The following is a 21883-nucleotide window of genomic DNA, read 5'->3' as shown; positions in this document are numbered from 1 at the left end:
AGACGCGGCTCTGGTTGTGGTCAGCCATAGATGCGGCTCTGGTTGTGGTCAGCCATAGAGACGGCTCTGGTTGTGGTCAGCCAGAGACGCGGCTCTGGTTGTGGTCAGCCATAGACGCGGCTCTGGTTGTGGTCAGCCATAGACGCGGCTCTGGTTGTGGTCAGCCATAGACGCGGCTCTGGTTGTGGTCAGCCATAGACGCGGCTCTGGTTGTGGTCAGCCAGAGACGCGGCTCTGGTTGTGGTCAGCCAGAGACGCGGCTCTGGTTGTGGTCATTTCTAGTTGAAGGCATAATGCACCCCAACACCTCACGGCATTAATCACTAGTTAACAGAAAAACACCTTTCTGATGATGTTATGGGGATTTTATGGGCCACTAAACAAGGTTCTGTATGGTTTTATATTGCTTCGGTATCTTAAATCGACCAATGAACCGAAATCTGTGATCTATTTGTTTGTGTATAGTAATATTAAGGGGTAAAACCTACATGTACAGGCATTTCCCACAGTTATGAATGCCATCAATTTCATTGACAAATTGAAATAACAACTATTGGAGACTATAGTATATGGGAAGATCTTACATCAATTTTTTTCTGTTGTGACTGCGATATATTTAATTCCCAAGAGCCTCTGACTGTGGCCTCTCTGACAAATCAGTGGTCAATGTCCTCAGTGGTGTCTGACTAAATGTTACCCATAAATTCTTTCAATCAATTGTTTCAACAGCCTGATGCGGATTAGAAATGAGGTTTGGAAATGGAGCTGTAGTGAGACATGTTCAGTGTCCAAGAGAGAATGGAAGATACCTCACACACTCTGTCTGTGTTTGATGAGGTCATTCCTCACTTTTAAATGATGTCATGAGATCTTGCTATCTTTTTATTAGAAGAAAAGGAAATCCAGGAAATGTGCAACATACTCCTATGAAAGTACTGTCCTCTCCCTCCTTTTTAAAAGTGTTTTTGAAACTGGTTGCACTATGTGAAATACAGGTTGTTGAAAAGGTTATTTCAATGTAAAACATGTCTGTGTAAGATAATATTTCTGCTGTAAAACATTAACAATTGTTGAGTCATGTTAACCATATTTATTCTAAACTTTACTTAACTAAAGTGAGTGTCTTTCTTCAGGAATCAAGCCATGCTTTTCTTCAGGAGAAGTTGTATAGTGCAGAGAGGTATTTCTATATTAAATAATGAAATGGCAGCTGTGTAGAACAGGTTATGTCATGGATTCGTGTGTCAGTCTGTCAGTTCTCTATTTATTACATTTCTATCAGCAAAGTTCAGATCGTTTCCTTGCTATCTGGGATCCTTGGGACGTCCCTACCACGTTGAAATGTAAAATGGTTCACCTGGTTGGAGGATTCCAGATTTCCTATTTATTTCCTCCTTAATCCGGGAATACTCCTGGCAATATATTGAAATTAGCGGAATTTTGTAACCCTGGTTATGGTTTAGGGTGGGGGACATCCCAATGATTCCAGATAGCACTAACCCTCCCTTACTAGGCTATAGCGATGTATGTCAGTCGACTCAAGTTTGGGTCAGGTGAGCCTGAATTTCAATGCGTCCTCTACATACACTTTAAAAAGTAGTTTAGCGATCATTGCATCTCTAAAACCATGAGTACTCCTCCAAGGCGCTGGTTCAAGGCATTACGGAGGTAAGTTGGCTACATTAAAACTAGTTAGTCGCATCCCAAATCGCTGTCTGAATTCACTTGAATCACTTTGGTAGTAACACATTGTTTTATTGATTTACTTTTGTTGCTCAAACTTAATGTATATTGTTAAACTTTGTTCATCTTTGCGATCAATATTACTTATCTTTCAGAAAGTTCATGTGACAGGTTTGAACAACTTAATTTCTTCATCACTTATCTTTGATTGATTCTCCTTTGCGTTGCCTGATTGGTTGCCTGGAAACCCGACGTCTAGGTGGGCAGAAATGAGTGTTTGAACCAGAAACTGTTCATCTCGCCACATCTACAAGCCAGAATGTTATAAAAGTATATTAAGGTACTTCACCGGTTGGTATATGAGACAATATATGTGAGACAATATATCCACAGGGAAGTATAATTACATGTTGGTAGTGCATTCAGATTTCTATCACCTGAAGCATGCACATAACTATGTGCGTCAGTTTGGCAAGTAGGCATACCTCTCCTGCAGGGTGGGTATAATTTGTGGAACATTCCAATAGGAATCTGTTCCAAAAACTTCGTAAATAAAAAGGTTGCCAACAAACAACACATACAAAGTTGTATAGCGGCAGAATAAGATAACGGGGTAGGGAGTGGGCTATTTAATTACGTTTTTTAAATTATGTTTATTCAGATAAGTCTGTACTCACTGGTAGCCTATCGACAAACATTAAGAATAAACTACATGGTGAGTTGATCATGTTACCTTGTACTTTACGAAGTTTTTGGAACAGTTTCCTGTTGTGATCGTTCCACAAATTATACCCACCCCCTCCAGCATGTATTTGTATCGCATACTTCAGGTGATATAAATCTAAACGCTCTACCAGCGCATTGAAAAAAGTATGTAATTACACTTTCCTGTGGATATATTGTCTCACATTCCTACCGCCCAAAGGACCAAACTCACTGAATGGTCCTTGGGGCGTCCCTACCCCGTTGAAATGTAAAATGGTTAACCTGGTTGAAGAATTCCAGATTTCGTGCTTATTTCCTCCTGATTCCGGGAGTATTCCAACCGGGATTTCGGGAAAATCAGGGAATATATTGAAATTACAGGAATTTTGTAACTATGGTTATGGATTAGGGTGGGGGACATCCCAATGATTCCAGATAGCACTAACCCTCCCTATAGCGGTTTATAGGCTACTGCGCACGCCCGAAGACGTATGTCAGACGACTCAAGTTTGGGTCAGGTGAGCCTGAATTTCAATGCGTCCTCTTCATACACTTCAAAAAGTAGTTTAACGATCATTGCATCTCAAAAACCATGAGTACTCCTCCGACGCGCTGGTTCAAAGCATTGCGGGGGTAAGTTTGTTACATTGTTATTCTTCTTGTTATTGTATTTTTATTTAACTAGGCAAGCCAGTTAAGAACACATTCTTATTTACATTGAAGGCCTACCCGGGCCTAACCCAGACGACGCGGGGACAATTGTACGCAGCCCTATGGGACTCCCAATCACGGTCGGCTGTGATACATCCTGGAATCGAACCAGGGTCTGTAGTGACGCCTCTAGCACTGAGATGCAGTGCCTTAGACCGCTGTGCCACTCGGGAGCCGATTAAAACTAGTCAGACGCATCCCAAATCGCTGTCTAAATTCCCTTGAATCACTTTGGTAGTAACACGCATTAATGTTTTATTGATTTACGTTTGTTGCTCAAACTTAATGTATGTTGTTAAACATTGTTCGTCTTTAAGATCAATATTACTTATCTTTTAGAAAGTTCATGTGACAGGTTTGAACAACTTCATTACTCATATCTTTGATTCTCTTTTGCGTTGCCTGATTGGTTGCCTGGAAACCCGAAGTCTAGGTGGGCAGAAATGAGTGTTTGAGTCAGGATATCGTCCTCTCACCACCTCTAGAAGCCATAATGTTATAAAGGTATATTTTAAGGACTGGTTGTCTGTGTGGTTGGTCCTTTTGGTGGCAGAAAAGTATAATTACATGCTGATGGTGCATTTGGATTTCTATCACCTGAAGCATGCATATAACCATGTAAACATGTGCACCAGCTTGGCAAGTATGCATCCTTCTCCAGCATGTATTTGTATCGCATGCTTCAGGTGATAGAAATCGAAACGCTTTGAAAACTTTCCTGTGGATATATTGTCTCACATTCCTACCACCCAAAGGACCAACTGCAAGGACAACCGGTAAAGTACATTTAAAATATAATTTTATTCACCATTCTGACTTGTTGCCATCATGAGAGGAAACTTTCCTGATTCAAACACAAATTTCTGCCCGATGTAGAGTTAAATGCAATTCAACAGGTTTCCAGGAAACATGATTGCCTGAGTCATTTTCCTCTGATACTGGGGGTTTAATGGTATGGATACTGCCCACGGGCTGTCCTCTGTTTGGCACACACTTTTCACCAGGCTTATACACTACATGGCCAAACGTATGTGGACACCCCTTCAAATTAGTCGCTGACAGGTATTTTATTTTTACCTTTATTTAACTAGGAAAGTCAGTTAAGAACAAATTCTTATTTTCAATGACGGCCTAGGAACAGTGGGGTAACTGCCTTGTTCAGGGGCAGAACGACATATTTTTACCTTGTCACCTCAGGGATACGATCTTGCAACCTTTCGGTTACTAGTCTAACGCTCTAACCACTAGGCTACCTGCCGCCCCGTATAAAACCGAGCACAAAGCCATGCAATCTCCATAGACAAATATTGGCAGTAGAATGGCCTTACTGTAGAGCTCAGTGACTTTCAACGTGGCACTGTCATCGGATGCCACCTTTTCAACAAGTCAGTTTGTGAAATTTCTGTCCTGCAAGAGCTGCCCTGGTCAACTGTAAGTGCTGTTATTGTGAAGTGGAAATGTCTAGGAGCAACAATGGCTCAGCCGCGAAGTGGTAGGCCACACAAGCTCAAAGTATGGAACCGCCGAGTGCCGAAGCGCATAGCACATACAAATCATCTGTCCTCGGTTGCAACACTCACTACCGAGTTCCAAACTGCTGCTGGAAGCAACATCAGCACAAGAACTGTTCATTGGGAGCTTCATGAAATGGGTTTCCGTGGCCAAGCAGCTGCACTCAAGCCTAAGATCACCATGCTTGCCGCTATTGGACTCTGGAGCAGTGGAAGCGCTTTCTCTGGAGTGATGAATCACGCTTCACCATCTGGCAGTCCGACGGACTAATCTGTGTTTAGTGGATGCCAGGAGAACGTTACCTGCCCCAATGCAGAGTGCCAATTGTAAAGCTTGGTGGAGGAATAATAGTCTTGTCGAGATCGGTGTGGAAGAACTTGACTGGCCTGCAAAGAGCCCTGACCTCAACTCCATGTAACACCTTTGGGAGGAATTGGAACGGTGACTGCGAGCCAGGCCAAATCGCCCAACATCAGTGCCCAATCTCACTAATGCTCTTGTGGCTGAATGGAAGCAATGTTCCAACATCTCGTGAAAAGCCTTCCCAGAAGATTGGAGGCTGTTATAGCAGCAAAGTGGGGACCAACTCCATATCAATGATTTTGGAATGAGATGTTTGACTATACTTTTGGCCATGTAGTGTATCTGTACGCCTGTTCGAGATTAACATAATAACAGTGTAGAAGGAAGCATGCGGGGCAAATCAAGAGCATGTTATGCATGCAAGAAGAATGGCAGCCTAACCTGCAGAAGGTGTACTGAATATGATTTGATCTAGAATACTAACTACAAGACTTGTTTCCTTTACACATAGGAATACACTGGCTTTTGTCTGACATGTGTTTCAGGGACAGGCTGGAGGAGCCCTGCATGAAGACCCATCTTTTAGAGTGTATGGAGCTGCTGAAAAGGGCCAGAGCTGCCTTCCAAGCTGGCCGCGCATTTGACGAGAGCTTCAGACGGGTCCAACTGGAAGCCCTAGTGCGCATGCTGGTGGAACACGAGTGTGACTTTGTGGATGCACTTGGGAGGGACCTCCATAAGGTGGGTGTACAGAGGTTATACTCCAGATGGAGAATGTCTAATCATTTCTCCATTGTTTAGTAGGAGCTGAAGAGGTTGACAAGATGCAGACCAGTACATAATAACAATATACAGTGTATTCGGAAAGTATTCATACCCCTTCACTTTTTCCACATTTTGTTATGTTACAGCCTTATTCTAAAATTGACTAAATCGTTTTCCCCCCTCATCATTCTACACACAATACCCCATAATGACAAAGCAAAAACAGGTTTATATACACTGAACAAAAATATAAATGCAACATGTAAAGTGTTGGTCCCATGTTTCATGAGCTGAAATAAAATGTCCCAGAAAAGCTTCTTTCTCTCAAATGTTTTCAAACATTTGTTTACATCCCTGTTAGTAAGCATTTATTCTTTCCACAACAATCCATCCACCTGACAGGTGTGGCATATCAAGGATCTGATTAGACAGCATGATCATTACACAGGTGCACCTTGTGCTGGGGAGAGTAAAAGGTCACTCTAAAATGTGCAGTTTTGTCACACAACACAATGCTACAGATGTTTTGAGGGAGCGTGCAATTGGCATGCTGACTGCTGGAATTTCCACCAGAGCTGTTGCCAGATAATTTTAATGTTTATTTCATTACCATAAGTCGCCTCCAACATTGTTTTAGAGAATTTGGCAGTACGTCCAACCGCAGACCACGTGTTTGGCGTCATGTGGGCGAGCGGTTATCTGATGTCACGGTTGTGAATGTAGTGCCCCATGGTGGCGATGGGGTTATGGTATGGGCAGGCATAAGCTGCAGACAAAGGACACAATAGCATTTCATCGATGGCAGTTTGAATGCACAGAAATACCGTGACTAGATCCTGAGGCCCCTTGTGAGACCATTTCTTTTAAGGCAGTGGTTTCCACTTTTTATAGTCCCGTACCCCTTCAAACATTCAACCTCCAGCTGCGTACCCCCTCTAGCACCAGGGTCAGCGCACTGTCAAATAGTGTTTTTTTGCCATCATTGTAAGCCTGCCACACACACACTATACTATACATTTATTAAGCATAAGAATGAGTGAGTTTTTGTCACAACCCTGCTCGTGGGAAGTGACAGAGCTCTTATAGGACGAGGATACACATAATACATTTTGCTCTTTTATTTAACCATCTTACATATAAAACCTTTATTTGTTAATCGAAAATTGTGAATAACTCACCACAGGTTAATGAGAAGGGTGTGCTTGAAAGGATGCACATAGCTCTGCAATGTTGGGTCGTATTGGAGAGAGTCTGAGACTTAAATAATTTTCCACACACAGTCTGTGCCTGCATTTAGTTTTCATGCTAATGAGGTACGAGAATCCACTCTCACATAGGTACGTGGTTGCAAAGGGCATCAGTGTCTTAACAGTGCGACTTGCCAAGGCAGGATACTCTGAGCGCAGCCCAATCCAGAAATCTGGCAGTGGCTTCTGATTTAAATTAAATTTTCACAGAACCGCTTGATGCAATTTCGATGAGGCTCTCTTGTTCAGATATTGGTAAGTGGACTGGAGGCAGGGCATGAAAGGGATAACGAATCCAGTTGTTTGTGTCATCCGTTTCGGGAAAGTACATACGTAATTGCGCATCGAACTCACTTGTTTGCACACACAAAATCATACAATGATGGAATGACCTGTGTGTTGTCCTTGTTAATGCAGACAGAGAAGAACTCAAACTTCTTAATCATAGCCTCAATTTAGTCCCGCACATTGAATATAGTTGCGGAGAGTCCCTGTAATCCTAGATTCAGATCATTCAGGCGAGAAAAAACATCACCCAGATAGGCCAGTCGTGTGAGAAACTCGTCATAATGCAAGTGGTCAGACGAGTGAAAATAATGGTTAGTAAAAAAAACTTTAAGCTCATTTAAAAAAAAAAACATGTCAATAATTTGCCCCTTGATAACCAGCACATTACTGTATGTTGTAAAAGCGTTACATGGTCACTGCCCATATCATTGCATAGTGCAGAAAATACACACGCGTTCAGGGGCTTTGCTTTAACAAGTTAACCATTTTCACTGTAGTGTCCAAAACGTCTTTCAAGCGGTCAGGCATTCCCTTGGCAGCAAGAGCCTCTTGGTGGATCCCGTGATTTAAATTACATTTTTTGTCTTTTCCCCCAGCATTGTCCCAGCCATATTCACAGCAGAAGGAAGAATTAAGCACTCCACAATAGTATGAGGCTTGCCTGTCCTAGCCACTCGGTAGCTCACCACCATATAAGACACTTCTAGCCCCTTCTTATTAATGGTATCTGTTGCATTTATACACGTCTTACTACTCGAAAGTCATCTTAATTCTTTTTGGCGGCATCAGATTCCCAACTGTCAGTGTCCATGCTAGCTGGGCTACCTGTATTTTACATTGTTGTTATTTCGCTGATCACTAGATGGTTTAATTTCATTTTTGGCAGCGAAACTAGGCTAATCAGGCGAGGGGGGGGAGCCTCACCCAAATGTATAGCCGTTGGAAAATATAAATGGACTGTTTGAAAATGTGAAGAAAAATAAATATATTTTTATTGTGAATCACATTTTTTATTTGGCGTACCCCCGACGGCATTGCGCATACCACTGGGAATACCTGTTTTAAGGTATCTGTGACTAACAAATACATGTCTGTATTCCGAGTCATGTGAAATCCATAGATTAGGGTGAAATGAATTTATTTAAATTGTCTGATTTTTTTTTTTCCTCATATGAACTGTAACTCAGTAAAGTCTTTGAAATTGTTGCATTTTGTTCTATATAATGTATATGTGTGTGTATATACACTACCGGTCAAAGGTTTTAGAACACCTACTCATTCAAGGGTTTTTATTTTTACTATTAGAATAATAGTGAAGACATCAAAACTATGAAATAACACACATGGAATCTTGTAGTGACCAAAAAAATGTCAAACAAATCTAAATATATTTGAGTTTCTTCAAATAGCCTTTTCCTTGATGACAGCTTTGCACACTTGGCATTCTCTCAACCAGCTTCACCTGGAATGCTTTTCCAACAGTCTTGAAGGACTTCCCACATATGCTGAGCACTTGCTGGCTGCTTTTCCTTCACTCTGCGGTCCGACTCATCCCAAACCATATCAATTGGGTTGCGGTCGGGGGAGTGTGGAGGCCAGGTCATCGGATGCAGCACTCAATTACTCTCCTTCTTGGTAAAATAGCCCTTACACAGCTTGGAGGTGTGTGTTGGGTCATTGTCCTGTTGAAAAACCAACGATAATCCCACTAAGCCCAAACCAGATGGGATGGCGTACCGCTGCAGAATGCTGTGGTAGCCATGCTGGTTAAGTGTGCCTTGAATTCTAAATATATCACTGACTCACCAGCAAAGCACCATCACACCTCCTCCTCCATGCTTCATGGTGGGAACCACACATGCAGAGATCATCGGTTCACCTACTCTGTGTCTCACAAAGACACGGTGGGTGGAACCAAAAATCGCCAATTTGGACTCATCAGACCAAAGGACCGATTTCCACCGGTCTAATGTCCATTGCTCGTGTTTCTTGGCCCAAGCAAGTCTCTTCTTCTTATTGGTGTCCTTTAGTAGTGGTTTCTTTGCAGCAATTTGACCACGAAGGCCTGATTCTGAACAGTTGAATTTGAGATGTGGCTGTTACTTGAAAACTCTGAAGCATTTGTTTGGGCTGAAATTTCTGAGGCTGATGACTCTAATGAACTCTGGGTCTTCCATTCCTGTGGCAGTCCTCATGAGAGCCAGTTTCATAGTGCTTGATGGTTTTTGCGACTGAAAATTCTTCATATTTTCCGTATTTACTGACTTAAAGTAATATCTTAAAGTAATGATGGACTGTCATTTTTCTTTGCTTATTTGAGCTCTTCTTTTATAGTTACTACATGATTCCATGTGTTATTTCATAGTTTTGATGTCTTCACTATTATTCTACAATGTAGAAAATAGTAAAAATAAAAACCCTTGACTGAGTAGGTGTTCTGTAACTTTTGACTTGTGTGTGTCACCTTCTTCTTTATTACTCCGTTATTTTATTAGGGAATCCACATTCCTGAAGAAGGCACACATTGGTTCCCCAATAAATCACTATGTGGCATTTTATAATGTTTATCTTCAAGGTGATCAGTAGTGTAAACAAACCGGCTACCATCAGGGCCTTATTTCAAATGTTCTGTCCGAGACCTGAGCATTTGTGGTGTTTTGCCAGCCGCGGTTTGAGACGGTAGTGTCTGAACTGATACTGGTGAAGAACGAGGCTCTTCATGCCATCAACAACCTCAAGAAGTGGATGGAGCCGCAACAGGTGGAGAGGAACCTGGTAAGACTGTTGCAGGGTGCCCTGTGTGTGTTTTCTGAATACTGGGTCGTGTTCAGTTGGGAGAAACATTTTGAAATGGAGTGAAACGGGGAGGTACTACTACCTGAATTTGTCCAGTGAGAACACCGGTTTTTGTTTTCTGTTGCAAAACCTTTTGCTATGTATACGGGTGGGATAGTTGGACTTTGTAGGAATACACAAGTTTTAATGCCACTTAAAATATGATTGTTGGATCATCAATTAGGTAAATTGTCTTTGAGAGAATGGGCTGTCTCAGCGACAAAGCAATGTATTGTGCTGAACTTGTCAAAACAGCTTAGAAAAGTCTGGGTGCCAGTCTGTTTTTGCTCTGTTTCCAACTTCTTATGGAATTGTCATGCCAAACAGTGACTGTATGCACATAGTACCTGTAACTCATGAGTTTTTCCATTGGCTGGGTAATGTGAGCTCCTCCCCTCTGCCTTCTTCTGATTGGTGCAGACCACCACGTTGGATGAGTGCCTGGTGGTGTGTGAGCCACTGGGAGTGGTGCTGATTGTGGGGGCCTGGTGTAGCCCTGTTCAGCTCTGTCTGGTACCCATGGTTGGGGCCATTGCCGCAGGTAACAATACACTAACTATAGGCTTTAGGGCATTTTAAGTGTCACACACTCAAACACAATGCTCATCCATTTGCATTCAATACTGAAAGTTGCTTGCCAATCGTTGTACTGTTGTATCTGTTTGTTCTTTAGGGAACTGTGTGATCCTCAACCCCTCAGAATGTAGTTCTCACACATCGGAGCTGCTACACCACCTCATACCGTCATACCTGGACAATGTGAGTTGAATTCAATGGTACACAGGTGGCTGTTTTGGTGACTTGTCATATAAGTGAGTATACCTTTTAACCTACAAACATTCCTGCTCTTTTCAAAGGAGTGTTACCATGTGACCCTTGCAGGGGTGAATGACCTGACTGAAATAGTGGACCTCAAATTTGATCATGTCTTCTTCACAGGTAAAAAAAAAAAAAAAGTTCAGATTTAAAATGTCACCATTGCCTTATCTGAATTTTGCTCCCTAATCTTTGTTGTATCAGAAGCAATGTGTGCTCTGTGTGAGGTAATAATGGTTCCCCTAGGAAACCGTGAGGACGGGGGCAGAGTGGCACAGGCAGCAGCCCACACCCTCACACCCGTCACCCTGGTCTTGGGCGGTGGTAAGAACCCCTGCTACGTGGACCAGCAGTGTGACATCACCACCACGGCACGACGCATCACCTGGGCGCGCTTCCATAATGCTGGGCAGAGCATGGTAGCACCCGACTACGTCCTGTGCCATGCCGAGGCCAAAGCACAGCTGCTCCAGGCCTTGCGCTGCTGCCTCCTGCAGTTCTATGGTTCAAACCCCCAGGAGTCCAGGAGCTTTGGCCGCATCGTGAACCTGGAGAACTTACACCGCACCACGGACCTGCTGCGGAGGTCTGGCAAGGTGGCTGTAGGAGGCCAAGTGAATGAAGCAGATAAATACATTGGTAAATGAATGAGGAAGGAAGTTTTGAAGAGATTCTAAGGCCTGGTTTCCTTGATGAAGATTAAGCCTAGTCCTGCGCAAATAGCATGCTCAACAGAGAATCTCCATTGAAAGTGCTTTTCAGTCTGGGATTAGGCTTAATTTGTGTCCAGGAAACTATTCCTTCATGTATATGCACCTGATTTACAGTCTGTGTACTACACCACAGTATTTGTACATATTGACTTTTGTTTATATATTTGTTTGTGTGAAGCACCAACCATTCTGTCAGATGTGATAGACTCGGACCCTATCATGCAGCAGGAGGTTTTCGGCCCCGTTCTGCCCATTCTGACCGTTAACAGCATAGACGAGGCAATCTCCTTCATCAGTCGTCGAGAGAAGCCTCTCTGTGTGTACGCTTACTCTAGCAACAGCAAGGTGACTGGCACAAGCTTACACACACAATTCATGTATACACATACAATATATGCTGGCTGTCATGCCTCTTTCTGCTTCCCGTGCAGGTAATCTCAAGGCTAATGAGTGAGACCTCAAGTGGGAGCTTCTGCTCCAATGACAGTGTCCTGCAGAGCCTGATGGTGGTCCTGCCTTTTGGGGGAGTAGGTAGGTTCGAGAACGGTCTGCCTGGGTCAGATTACTGCCTCAGATCTTCAACCCTTCTCAGACAGAGACCTAGGTCATGTTCAGTAGGGCATACTGTAATAAAATGTTTTGCAGCAGAAATCTGTTCTTGTTGAACAAAGTATTAAAAACAAACATGCTATTGACAGCTTTCACCTGATCAGTCTAAGATCTGTTATCGATGTCACTTGTTAAATTCACTTAATTCAGTGTGGATGAAGGAGACAGGTTAAAGAAGGGTTTTTAAGCCTTGGTAATAGAATTGTGTGCAATTCAGAGGGTGAAGGGGGCAAGACAAAAAACGTAACAGGGTATGGTAGTACAGTACGTGTCAGGCGCACCGGTTTGTGTCAAACTGCATCTCCCTTTAAAAAAAAGAACTCTTCCATAATAAGGTCTGACAGGCAGCACCATAGTGAATGAATAAATATATTATATTAACCCTCCCATATTTTAACTTTACTTGACAGGTGCCAGTGGGATGGGTTCCTACCATGGGCACTACAGCTTTGACACCTTCTCGCACCGGAAATCATGCCTGCTCAGAAACACTTGTATCGAGTGTGTCACCTACCTGCGCTACCCACCATATGAGGAACACAATCTGTCACTTATGACCTGGGCAAGTAGCCTTTCCCAGAAGAGCCAGGGCTGGTGCCAGATACTGTGACCGTGTGCGATTTGGAAGACGGAGACCTTTTTACAACACTGAGCCGGGCTGAGCTCTACTGTACTGGCTTGATTACACATCCACCATAGTTGTTGAAATCGTGCTGTAAAGCCCAGTGTGAAAAGAGGATATCTGAACCTACAGTACATTCTGAGGACCAGTTGTGATAGATCTCCAATATGACAATATATTCAGCACTTTACATTTATGGTGTAGAACATGATTCTAATGCAGTGACTATGATTAGCAAGTTTATTTACCGCAGCATGGCATGATAGCCCATCAGTATAAATATTGTATCTATGGGATATTTTAAGCTATTCATCCAGTGCTCTCTGAAATACTTTATAAAAAAGCTTCTTGTGATCTAACCTGTGACATTTAAATACAACAATGTACATAGGATTATAACTTGCTCACTTCATTACAAAATTCTAATTCTTTATTCGGTATTATCCTAGTGTCACAGGTTATTGTTGTAGCAGTTTTTCCACCTTTCATTAAAAGCAACGTGTCACTCAGTATGTTAAGGTTTAGCCTCTGGCAAAGTCGAACTTGGATTCTAGTCTTTATTTGAAATTTAGGGGCAGTTCCATTACGAGATATTCAAGCTTAGACCATCAATCTGTCTTTCACATATGCCAATGATGAATTCAAGCCTTAAACAGAATAAATGTTGTTTCAAAGTTCCCCAGTCTGTTCATTCATGTGTGGATGTCACTCAGGTCTTTTGTAGATTTTCTCCTCATTACCTTCTTTCATAGCTGTGTACCTGGCCACTGTAAACAGGTAGTCGCTCAATCTGTGGGAAGACGTGAGGTGAAAGTTAATCAGCTAGAGCACACCACATTCTAAAATGTGCACATTTACACCAGGAACATAGTGGCTTGTGAAAGTATTCACCCCCCTTGGCATTTTTCCTATTTTGTTGCCTTACAACCTGGAATTAAATGCATTTTTGGGGGGGGGTGTTTATCATTTTATTTACACAACATGCCTACCACTTTGAAAATGCAAAATGTTTTATTGTGAAACAAACAAGAAATAAGACAAATTAAACTTGAGCGTGCATAACTATTCACTGCCCCAAAGTCAATACTTTGTAGAGCCACCTTTTGCAGCAATCACAGCTGCAAGTCTCTTGGGGTAGATTTCTATAAGCTTGGCACATCTAGCCACTGGGATTGTTACCCATTCTTAAAGGCAACACTGCTCCAGCTCCTTCAAGTTGGATGGGTTCTGCTGGTGTACAGCAATCTTTAAGTCATACCACAGAATCTCAATTGGATTGAGGTCTGGGCTTTGACTAGGCCATTCCAAGACATTTAAATGTTTCCCCTTAAACCACTCGAGTGTTGCTTTAGCAGTATGCTTAAGGTCATTGTCCTGCTGGAAGGTGAACCTCCGTCTCAGTCTCAAATCTCTGGAAGACTGAAACAGGTTTACCTCAAGAATTTCCGTTTTTAGCACCATCCATCATTCCTTCAACTCTGACCAGTTTTCCAGTCCCTGCTGATGGAAAAACAGCATGATGCTGCTTTTTTTCTGGCCACTCTTCCGTAAAGCCCAGCTCTGTGGTGTGTACGGCTTAAAGTGGCCCTATGGACAGATACTCTAATTCCAAGACATTTGCAGCTTTGCAGCTCATCTTTGATCTCTGTTGCCGCTCTGATTAATGCCCTCCTTGCCTGGTCTGAGTTTTGGTGTGTGGCCCTCTTTTGGCAGGTTTGTTGTGGTGCCATATTCTTTCCATTTTTTAATAATGGATTTAACGGTGCTCGGTGGGATGTTCAAAGTTTTGGATATTTTTTTATAACCCTGATCTGTACTTCTCTACAACTTTGTCCCTGACCTGTTTGGAAAGCTCCTTGGTCTTCATGGTGCCCCTTGCTTAGTGGTGTTGCAGAATCTGGGACCTTTCAGAACAGGTACAGTTGAAGTCGGAAGTTTACATAAACTAGTTTTAATGACTCCAAGTGTTTCAACCACTCCACAAATTTCTTGTTAACCAACTATAGTTTTGGCAAGTCGGTTAGGACATCTACTTTGTGCATGACACAAGTAATGTTTTCAATTGTTTACAGAGAGATTATTTCACTGTATCACAATTCCAGTGGGTCAGAAGTTTACATACACTAAGTTGACTGTGCCTTTAAACAGCCTGTAAAATTCCAGAAAATTATGTCATGGCTTTAGAAGCTTCTGATAGGCTAATTAACATAATTTGGGTCAATTGGAGGTGTACCTGTGGATGTATTTCAAGGCCTACCTTCAAACTCAGTGCCTCTTTGCGTGACATCATGGGAAAATCAAAAGACATCAGCCAAGACCTCAGAAAAACAAAATGGTAGACCTCCAGAAGTCTGGTTCATCATTGGGAGCAATTTCCAAGCGCCTGAAGGTACCACGTTAATCTGTACAAACAATAGTACGCAAGTATAAACACCATGGGACCACACAGCCGTCATACCGCTCAGGAAGGAGTGGTGTTCTGTCTCCTAGAGTTGAACGTACTTTGGTGCAAAAAGTACAAATCTATCCCAGAACGATAGCAAAGGACCTTGTGAAGATGCTGGAGGAAACGGGTACAAAAGTATCTATATCCACAGTAAAACGAGTCCTATATCGACATAACCTGAAAGGCCGCTCAGCAAGGAAGAAGCCACTGCTCCAAAACCGGCATAAAAAAGCCAGACTACGGTTTGCAACTGCACATGGGGACAAAGATCGTACTTTTTGGAGAAATGTCCTCTGGTCTGATGAAACAAAAATAGAACGGTTTGGCAATAATGGCCATCGTTATGTTTGGAGGAAAAAGGGGGAGGCTTGCAAGCCGAAGAACACTATCCCAACCGTGAAGCACGGAGGTGGCAGCACCCGTGGGGGTGCTTTGCTGCAGGAGGGTCTGGTGCACCTCACAAAATAGATGGATGGCATCATGAGGCAGGAAAATTATGTGGATATATTGAAGCAACATCAAGACATCCGTCAAGAAGTTAAAGCTTGGTCGCAAATGGGTCTTTCAAATTGACCATGACCCCAAGCATACTTCCAAAGTTGTGGCAAAATGGCTTAAGGACAACAAAGTCAAGGTATTGGAGTGGCCATCACAAAGCCCTGACCTCAATCCTACAGAAAAGTTGTGGGCAGAACTGAAAAAGCATGTGCGAGAAAGGAGGCCTACAAACCTGACTCAGTTACACCAGCTCTGTCAGGAGGAATGGGCCAAAATTCACCCAACTTATTGTGGGAAGCTTGTGGAAGGATGCCCGAAACGTTTGACCCAAGTTAAACAATCTAAAGGCAATGCTACCAAATACTAATTGAGTGTATGTAAATGTCTGACCCAGTGGGAATGTGATGAAAGAAATAAAAGCTGAAACAAATCATTCTCTCTACTATTATTCTGACATTCCACATTCTTAAAATGAAGTGGTGATCCTAAAACAGGGAATTTTTACTCGGATTAAATGTCAGGAATTGTGAAAAACTGAGTTTAAATGTATTTGGCTAAGGTGTATGTAAACTTCAACTTCAACTGTGTGTTGTATGTATGTATGTGTGTGTACAGTGGAGGAAAAAGGTATTTGATCCCCTGCTGATTTTGTACATTTGCCCACTTACAAAGAAATGATCAGTCTATCATTTTAATGGTAGGTTTATTTGAACAGTGAGAGACAGGAAAAAAAAAAAAATCCAGAAAAACATGCCAAAAATATTATAAATTGATTTGCATTTTAATGAGGGAAATAAGTATTTGACCCCCTCTCAATCACTCACTGTAGGTATTTGTAGTTGTCCACATATTCTAGGTCAGAACCGTCCAGAGTAGTGATGCTAGTCGGGCGGGAGGGTGTGGGCAGCAATCGGTTGAAGAGCATGCACTTAGTTTTACTAGTATTTAAAATCAGTTGGAGGCCACGAAGGAGTGTTGTATGGCGTTGAAGCTCGTTTGGAGGTCTGTTAGCACAGTGTTCAAAGATGGGCCAGAAGTATACAGAATGGTGTCGTCTGCGTAGAGGTGGATCAGAGAACCACCAGCAGCAAGAGCAACATCATTGATATATACAGAGAAAAGTCGGCCCGAGAATTGAATATTTATAAGGTGATGTGGAAGTATTGATGATCGGTTTACAGGTTCAAATTCCAAATAGTCTTAGCGTACTTCCAGGTAACACATCAGATGAGGTTTTGCATATGTTACAGTTTTTTCCAATTGCTAACACACTAAAATGACATGCACAGCACAATTATTTAAACTGACACACAGAGAGCAAAACCTCTTCTCAAGTCTCCAAAAGTCTAAACACTTTCTGCTTTACACACATTTTGCAATTCAAAATGGCACTTTTTAAATGCACTGCACACGGTTCTCTGCATAAGACACAACAATCTGACATAAAGTCACATGTTTGCCATTTCAAAACACTGCCATTCAAAATTACATTTACATTTCATTTAAGTCATTTAGCAGACGCTCTTATCCAGAGCGACTTACAAATTGGTGCATTCACCTATAATATCCAGTAGAACAACCACTTTACAATAGTGCATCTAAATCTTTTAAAGGGGGGGGGGGGGTTAGAAGGATTACTTTATCCTATCCCAGGTATTCCTTAAAGAGGTGGGGTTTCAGGTGTCTCCGGAAGGTGGTGATTGACTCCGCTGTCCTGGCATCGTGAGGGAGCTTGTTCCACCATTGGGGTGCCAGAGCAGCGAACAGTTTTGACTGGGCTGAGCGGGAACTGTGCTTCCTCAGAGGTAGGGAGGCGAGCAGGCCAGAGGTGGATGAACGCAGTGGCCTTGTTTGGGTGTAGGGCCTGATCAGAGCCTGAAGGTACGGAGGTGCCGTTCCCCTCACAGCTCCGTAGGCAAGCACCATGGTCTTGTAGCGGATGCGAGCTTCAACTGGAAGCCAGTGGAGAGAGCGGAGGAGCGGGGTGACGTGAGAGAACTTGGGAAGGTTGAACACCAGACGGGCTGCGGCGTTCTGGATGAGTTGTAGGGGTTTGATGGCACAGGCAGGGAGCCCAGCCAACAGCGAGTTGCAGTAATCCAGACGGGAGATGACAAGTGCCTGGATTAGGACCTGCGCCGCTTCCTGTGTGAGGCAGGGTCGTACTCTGCGAATGTTGTAGAGCATGAACCTACAGGATCGGGTCACCGCCTTGATGTTAGTGGAGAACGACAGGGTGTTGTCCAGGATCACGCCAAGGTTCTTAGCACTCTGGGAGGAGGACACAAGGGAGTTGTCAACCGTGATGGCGAGATCATGGAACGGGCAGTCCTTCCCCGGGAGGAAGAGCAGCTCCGTCTTGCCGAGGTTCAGCTTGAGGTGGTGATCCGTCATCCACACTGATATGTCTGCCAGACATGCAGAGATGCGATTCGCCACCTGGTTGTCAGAAGGGGGAAAGGAGAAGATTAATTGTGTGTCGTCTGCATAGCAATGATAGGAGAGACCGTGTGAGGATATGACAGAGCCAAGTGACTTGGTGTATAGCGAGAATAGGAGAGGGCCTAGAACAGAGCCCTGGGGGACACCAGTGGTGAGAGCAAATGACACTACATGAGCTAATTGGCCAATACATGTGCCACCTGGCCAAACACCTCAATGGTTAATTGTTACCACTTCAATCAGGAAGTAAGCACTATGAAAAGACCACAGGTGAGCACTTTTTGTTTTACAACAATTGTAAAACAAAAAGCCGTTGCAGAGAGAGGAAGAGGGAGGGTGAGAATGAGAGGGGGAGGCAGAGTGAGAGGTAGGGGTAGAGCTGGTAGAGGAGTTCATGGCCAAAGAAGACAACTTTCAAATGAAATCAGAGCAACCTTAGTTGATCATGTCATCAACCATGGGCTGACAATGCGAGAGGCTGGACAGAGAGTGCAGCCCAACTTGAGCCGTTTTACTGTCGCCTGTATCCGGACATTTAGACTGGAGTACAGGTATGTAACCAACATTTCTTTCACACTATGTAGTACACCCCATGTCATAGCGTATCAGTTGGGTGACACCTGTTTACTTCATGAATGGCTGATGTCATACACTAACTGCACAAATTTCCTGTAGAATTTACTCTACTGTGGGGGAAATATCTTTAGGCTGCATTGTCCAAGCCCTATATTTTTGTTTTTTTGTTTTTCTAAAGGACTGAGAGACGCAACCATGGTGGAGGAAGGGGCCAAATGTTCACCGCGGTACAGGAAGCTGCCATTGTAAACTTGGTTTTGGAAAATAATGAAATCAGATTACGAGAAATTCAAAGCAACATCATCCAAGACAACACCATATTCAACGAGTCAGTCTGTCCACATTGGCTCGCATTCTCAAGCGAAACCAAATCAGAATGAAACAACTTTATAAGGTTCCGTTTGAGAGAAACTCTCAAAGAAACAAAGAGGTCAGACGAGCATATGTGGATGTAAGTACAATATTGACTACAGTACACTACACGCAACATTGTTTCCCAGTGTACTGGATAACACCATATTGACTGCTTTTGTTCTTTGTTTTCAGGGAGTACTGGAAATGGATGCTCATGCAATCCCACATGAGTTCATCTTTATAGATGAAGCTGGGTTCAACCTAGCAAAGACCAGAAGAAGGGGGAGAAACGTCATTGGCCACAGAGCCATTATAGATGTTCCTGGCCAACGTGGTGGGAACTTCACAATGTGCGTTGCCATCTCCAATATGCATGGTGTCCTCCACCGTCATGCCAACCTTGGACCATACAACACAGCCCATATTCTCACATTTCTGGACAGACTCCACAACATTCTCAATACTTATTTCCCTCACTAAAATGCAAATCAATTTATAACATTTTTGACATGCGTTTTTCTGGATTTTTTTGTTATTCTGTCTCTCACTGTTCAAATAAACCTACCATTAAAATTATAGACTGATCATTTCTTTGTCAGTGGGCAAACATACAAAATCAGCAGGGGATCAAATACTTTTTTCCCTCACTGTAGGTGTCTGGTTAGACTGTAAACTCTCTTTCCAGACTCGCATTAAGCATCTCCAATTCAAAATGTAATCTAGAATCGGTTTCCTATTTCGCAACAAAGCATCCTTCACTCACGCCGCCAAACATACCCTCGTAAAACTGACTTTCCTACCGATCCTTGACTTCGGCGATGTCATTTACAAAATAGCCCCCAACACTCTACTCAACAAATTGGATACAGTCTATCACAGTGCCATCCGTTTTATCCAGGTCGCAATTGTAAATGAAAACTTGTTCTCAACTTGCCTACCTGGTTAAATAAAGGTGAAATAAAAAAGAAATAAAAAATATCACACAAGCCCCATATACTACCCACCACTGCGACCTGAATGCTCTCGTTGGCTGGCCCTCACTACATATCCGTCGCCAAACCCACTGGCTCCAGGTCATCTATAAGTCTTCGCTAGGTAAAGCACCGCCTTATCTCAGCTCACTGGTCACCATAACAACACCTACCCGTAGCACGCGCTCCAGCAGGTATATTGCACTGGTCATCCCCAAAGCCAACACTTCCTTTGGCCGCCTTTCCTTCCAGTTCTCTGCTGCCAATGACTTGAACGAATTGCAAAAATCTCTGAAACTGGAGTCTTATATCGCCCTCTCTAACTTTAAGCATCAGCTGTCAGCTTACCAGCTTACCGATCACTGTACCTGTACACAGACAATCTGTAAATAGTACACCCAACTACCTCATCCCCATATTATTACTTACCCTCTTGCACCCCAGTATCTCTACTTGCACATCATCATCTGCACATCTATCACTCCAGTATTAATGCTAAATTGTAATTATTTTCACCTCTATGGCTTATTTATTGCCTACCTCCCTACATTTGCACACATTGTACATAGAATTTTCTATTTCTTTTCTTTTTTGTTATTGACTGTACGTTTGTTTGTGTAACTCTGTGTTGTTGTTTTTGTCGCACTGCTTTGCTTTATCTTGGCCAGGTCGCAGTTGTAAATGAGAACTTGTTCTCAACTGACCTACCTGGTAAAATAAAGGTGAAATAAAACATTTAAATAAATGAAGGTTCTGAGAAAGAGAAAAGTTTCCTCCAGAGTGGGTGCTTACAGGTAATATAAAGTTTGTCAGTGGTGGCAGCTCCTCTGTGAATGCGTTGAGACAGCTTTCCAGGTCTGCCACTGGCTGGGAACTTAACTTGCTTTTCTCTGTTGGATAGAGTGAGATAAGAGTATGAATAGAATGAGAAGGCCACCGGCTGGGGTGAGCTGTGTGTAATGATTCTACAAAAGGATTTGCAGAAATATATTTACTTATCTTTCTCTTGCAGATGACCATGGTGTGGCAATGTTGGATCCCACATCTTGTAAGACACACTGAATCTGTAGGGTTAGGCAGGTAAGCACTGAGTAAAATATAACATATGTTTATCATTACTCTCCAAAAATTAACTGAATAAGTTCAAACTCAGAACGTCCAGCTGATCTGTGAATTATGACCTTTGTCGATGCAAAACACAAGACCGTGAATAAGTCATAAAGCACAATACCCAATAGAAGGAAAGGACATCACGTTACCCTATTGCTAATGACATCTCATCTGTTGTCCCCAATGCTTCAAACACATGATCTTCCTTAGGTCTTCTCTCTCCAGTGTAAGTGTTAGAGAAACCTTTGGCAATGACAAGATGATGAGCAAAGCTTTCTTTGATGAAATGACCATATGATGTGCAATGACTTGCTTGAATATTCACCTTTATCGCCCGTTTTTGTGCAGATTTTGGGTATGCTGCTGTCTAGCTTTGTGCTGACAGTGGTGTAAAATCTAGCTAACTTGTTACCAAACAAGATACAACATTGTAGCATTAAAAGCGAGTTATACTATACAGCTAGCTACCTTAATTTTGATCCAAACGATGTTTTTGTCCTATTCACAGTTAAACATGTTACTGTTGTTAGGATACACCGTAGCTGAGATGTCTTTGTAATCGTAATCATGTTTAAATAATATAAAAACGCTCCTTGTGCCTCTTGTTTATCGGTGGCATCCGTATGTTAGTGGGCTGATCCAATCTGATCACACGACCAATGGCACGAGGGTGAGAG

At 42.8% G+C, this 21883-nt stretch overlaps 1 protein-coding gene and 1 long non-coding RNA gene across 9 annotated transcripts; one reads left to right on the top strand and one right to left on the bottom strand.

Annotated features, from left to right (window-relative positions):
* Positions 1-1240: 1240 nt before the first annotated feature.
* aldh3b4 (aldehyde dehydrogenase 3 family, member B4) lies at positions 1241-13485 on the top strand. 6 transcript variants are annotated; one of them, XM_029717726.1, is made up of 10 exons: positions 1241-1553; positions 5460-5655; positions 9879-9989; positions 10470-10590; positions 10723-10808; positions 10907-10988; positions 11112-11504; positions 11757-11923; positions 12010-12109; positions 12598-13485. In XM_029717726.1, the coding sequence occupies exons 1-10, from the start codon at positions 1480-1482 to the stop codon at positions 12795-12797; spliced, it is 1530 nt and encodes a 509-aa protein (XP_029573586.1). In that variant the 5' UTR covers positions 1241-1479; the 3' UTR covers positions 12798-13485. The 6 variants fall into 6 exon arrangements, with proteins under 6 accessions (XP_029573586.1, XP_029573591.1, XP_029573588.1 ...); XM_029717728.1 differs by lacking the exon at positions 1241-1553 and adding an exon at positions 1560-1668; XM_029717729.1 differs by lacking the exon at positions 1241-1553 and adding an exon at positions 1876-2023.
* LOC115164859 (uncharacterized) lies at positions 13350-21815 on the bottom strand. 3 transcript variants are annotated; one of them, XR_003870002.1, is made up of 5 exons: positions 21532-21815; positions 21356-21449; positions 21092-21160; positions 20889-20986; positions 18139-18192 (listed from the first exon to the last, which is right to left on the bottom strand). It is a non-coding gene; the product is annotated as an uncharacterized LOC115164859 (long non-coding RNA). The 3 variants fall into 3 exon arrangements; XR_003870001.1 differs by lacking the exon at positions 18139-18192 and adding an exon at positions 13350-13599 and having other exon boundaries at positions 20889-21160; XR_003870000.1 differs by having other exon boundaries at positions 20889-21160.
* Between the last annotated feature and the right edge of the window lie 68 nt (positions 21816-21883).

The sequence above is a fragment of the Salmo trutta genome, chromosome 27 (genome assembly GCF_901001165.1).
Source record: "Salmo trutta chromosome 27, fSalTru1.1, whole genome shotgun sequence".
NCBI lineage: Eukaryota > Metazoa > Chordata > Actinopteri > Salmoniformes > Salmonidae > Salmo > Salmo trutta.
The sequence above is the reverse complement of the archived record's forward strand: the minus strand, read 5'-3'. Positions and strand labels throughout refer to the sequence as shown.

Coding starts and splice junctions, on each gene's coding strand:
- aldh3b4 (XM_029717726.1), top strand. CDS start 1,480: ATGATTCCAGATAGCACTAACCCTCCCTTACTAGGCTATAGCGATGTA. Junction 10,591..10,722: donor GGTTGGGGCCATTGCCGCAG/GTAACAATACAC, acceptor TTTGTTCTTTAG/GGAACTGTGTGATCCTCAAC. Junction 10,809..10,906: donor TACCGTCATACCTGGACAAT/GTGAGTTGAATT, acceptor CTCTTTTCAAAG/GAGTGTTACCATGTGACCCT.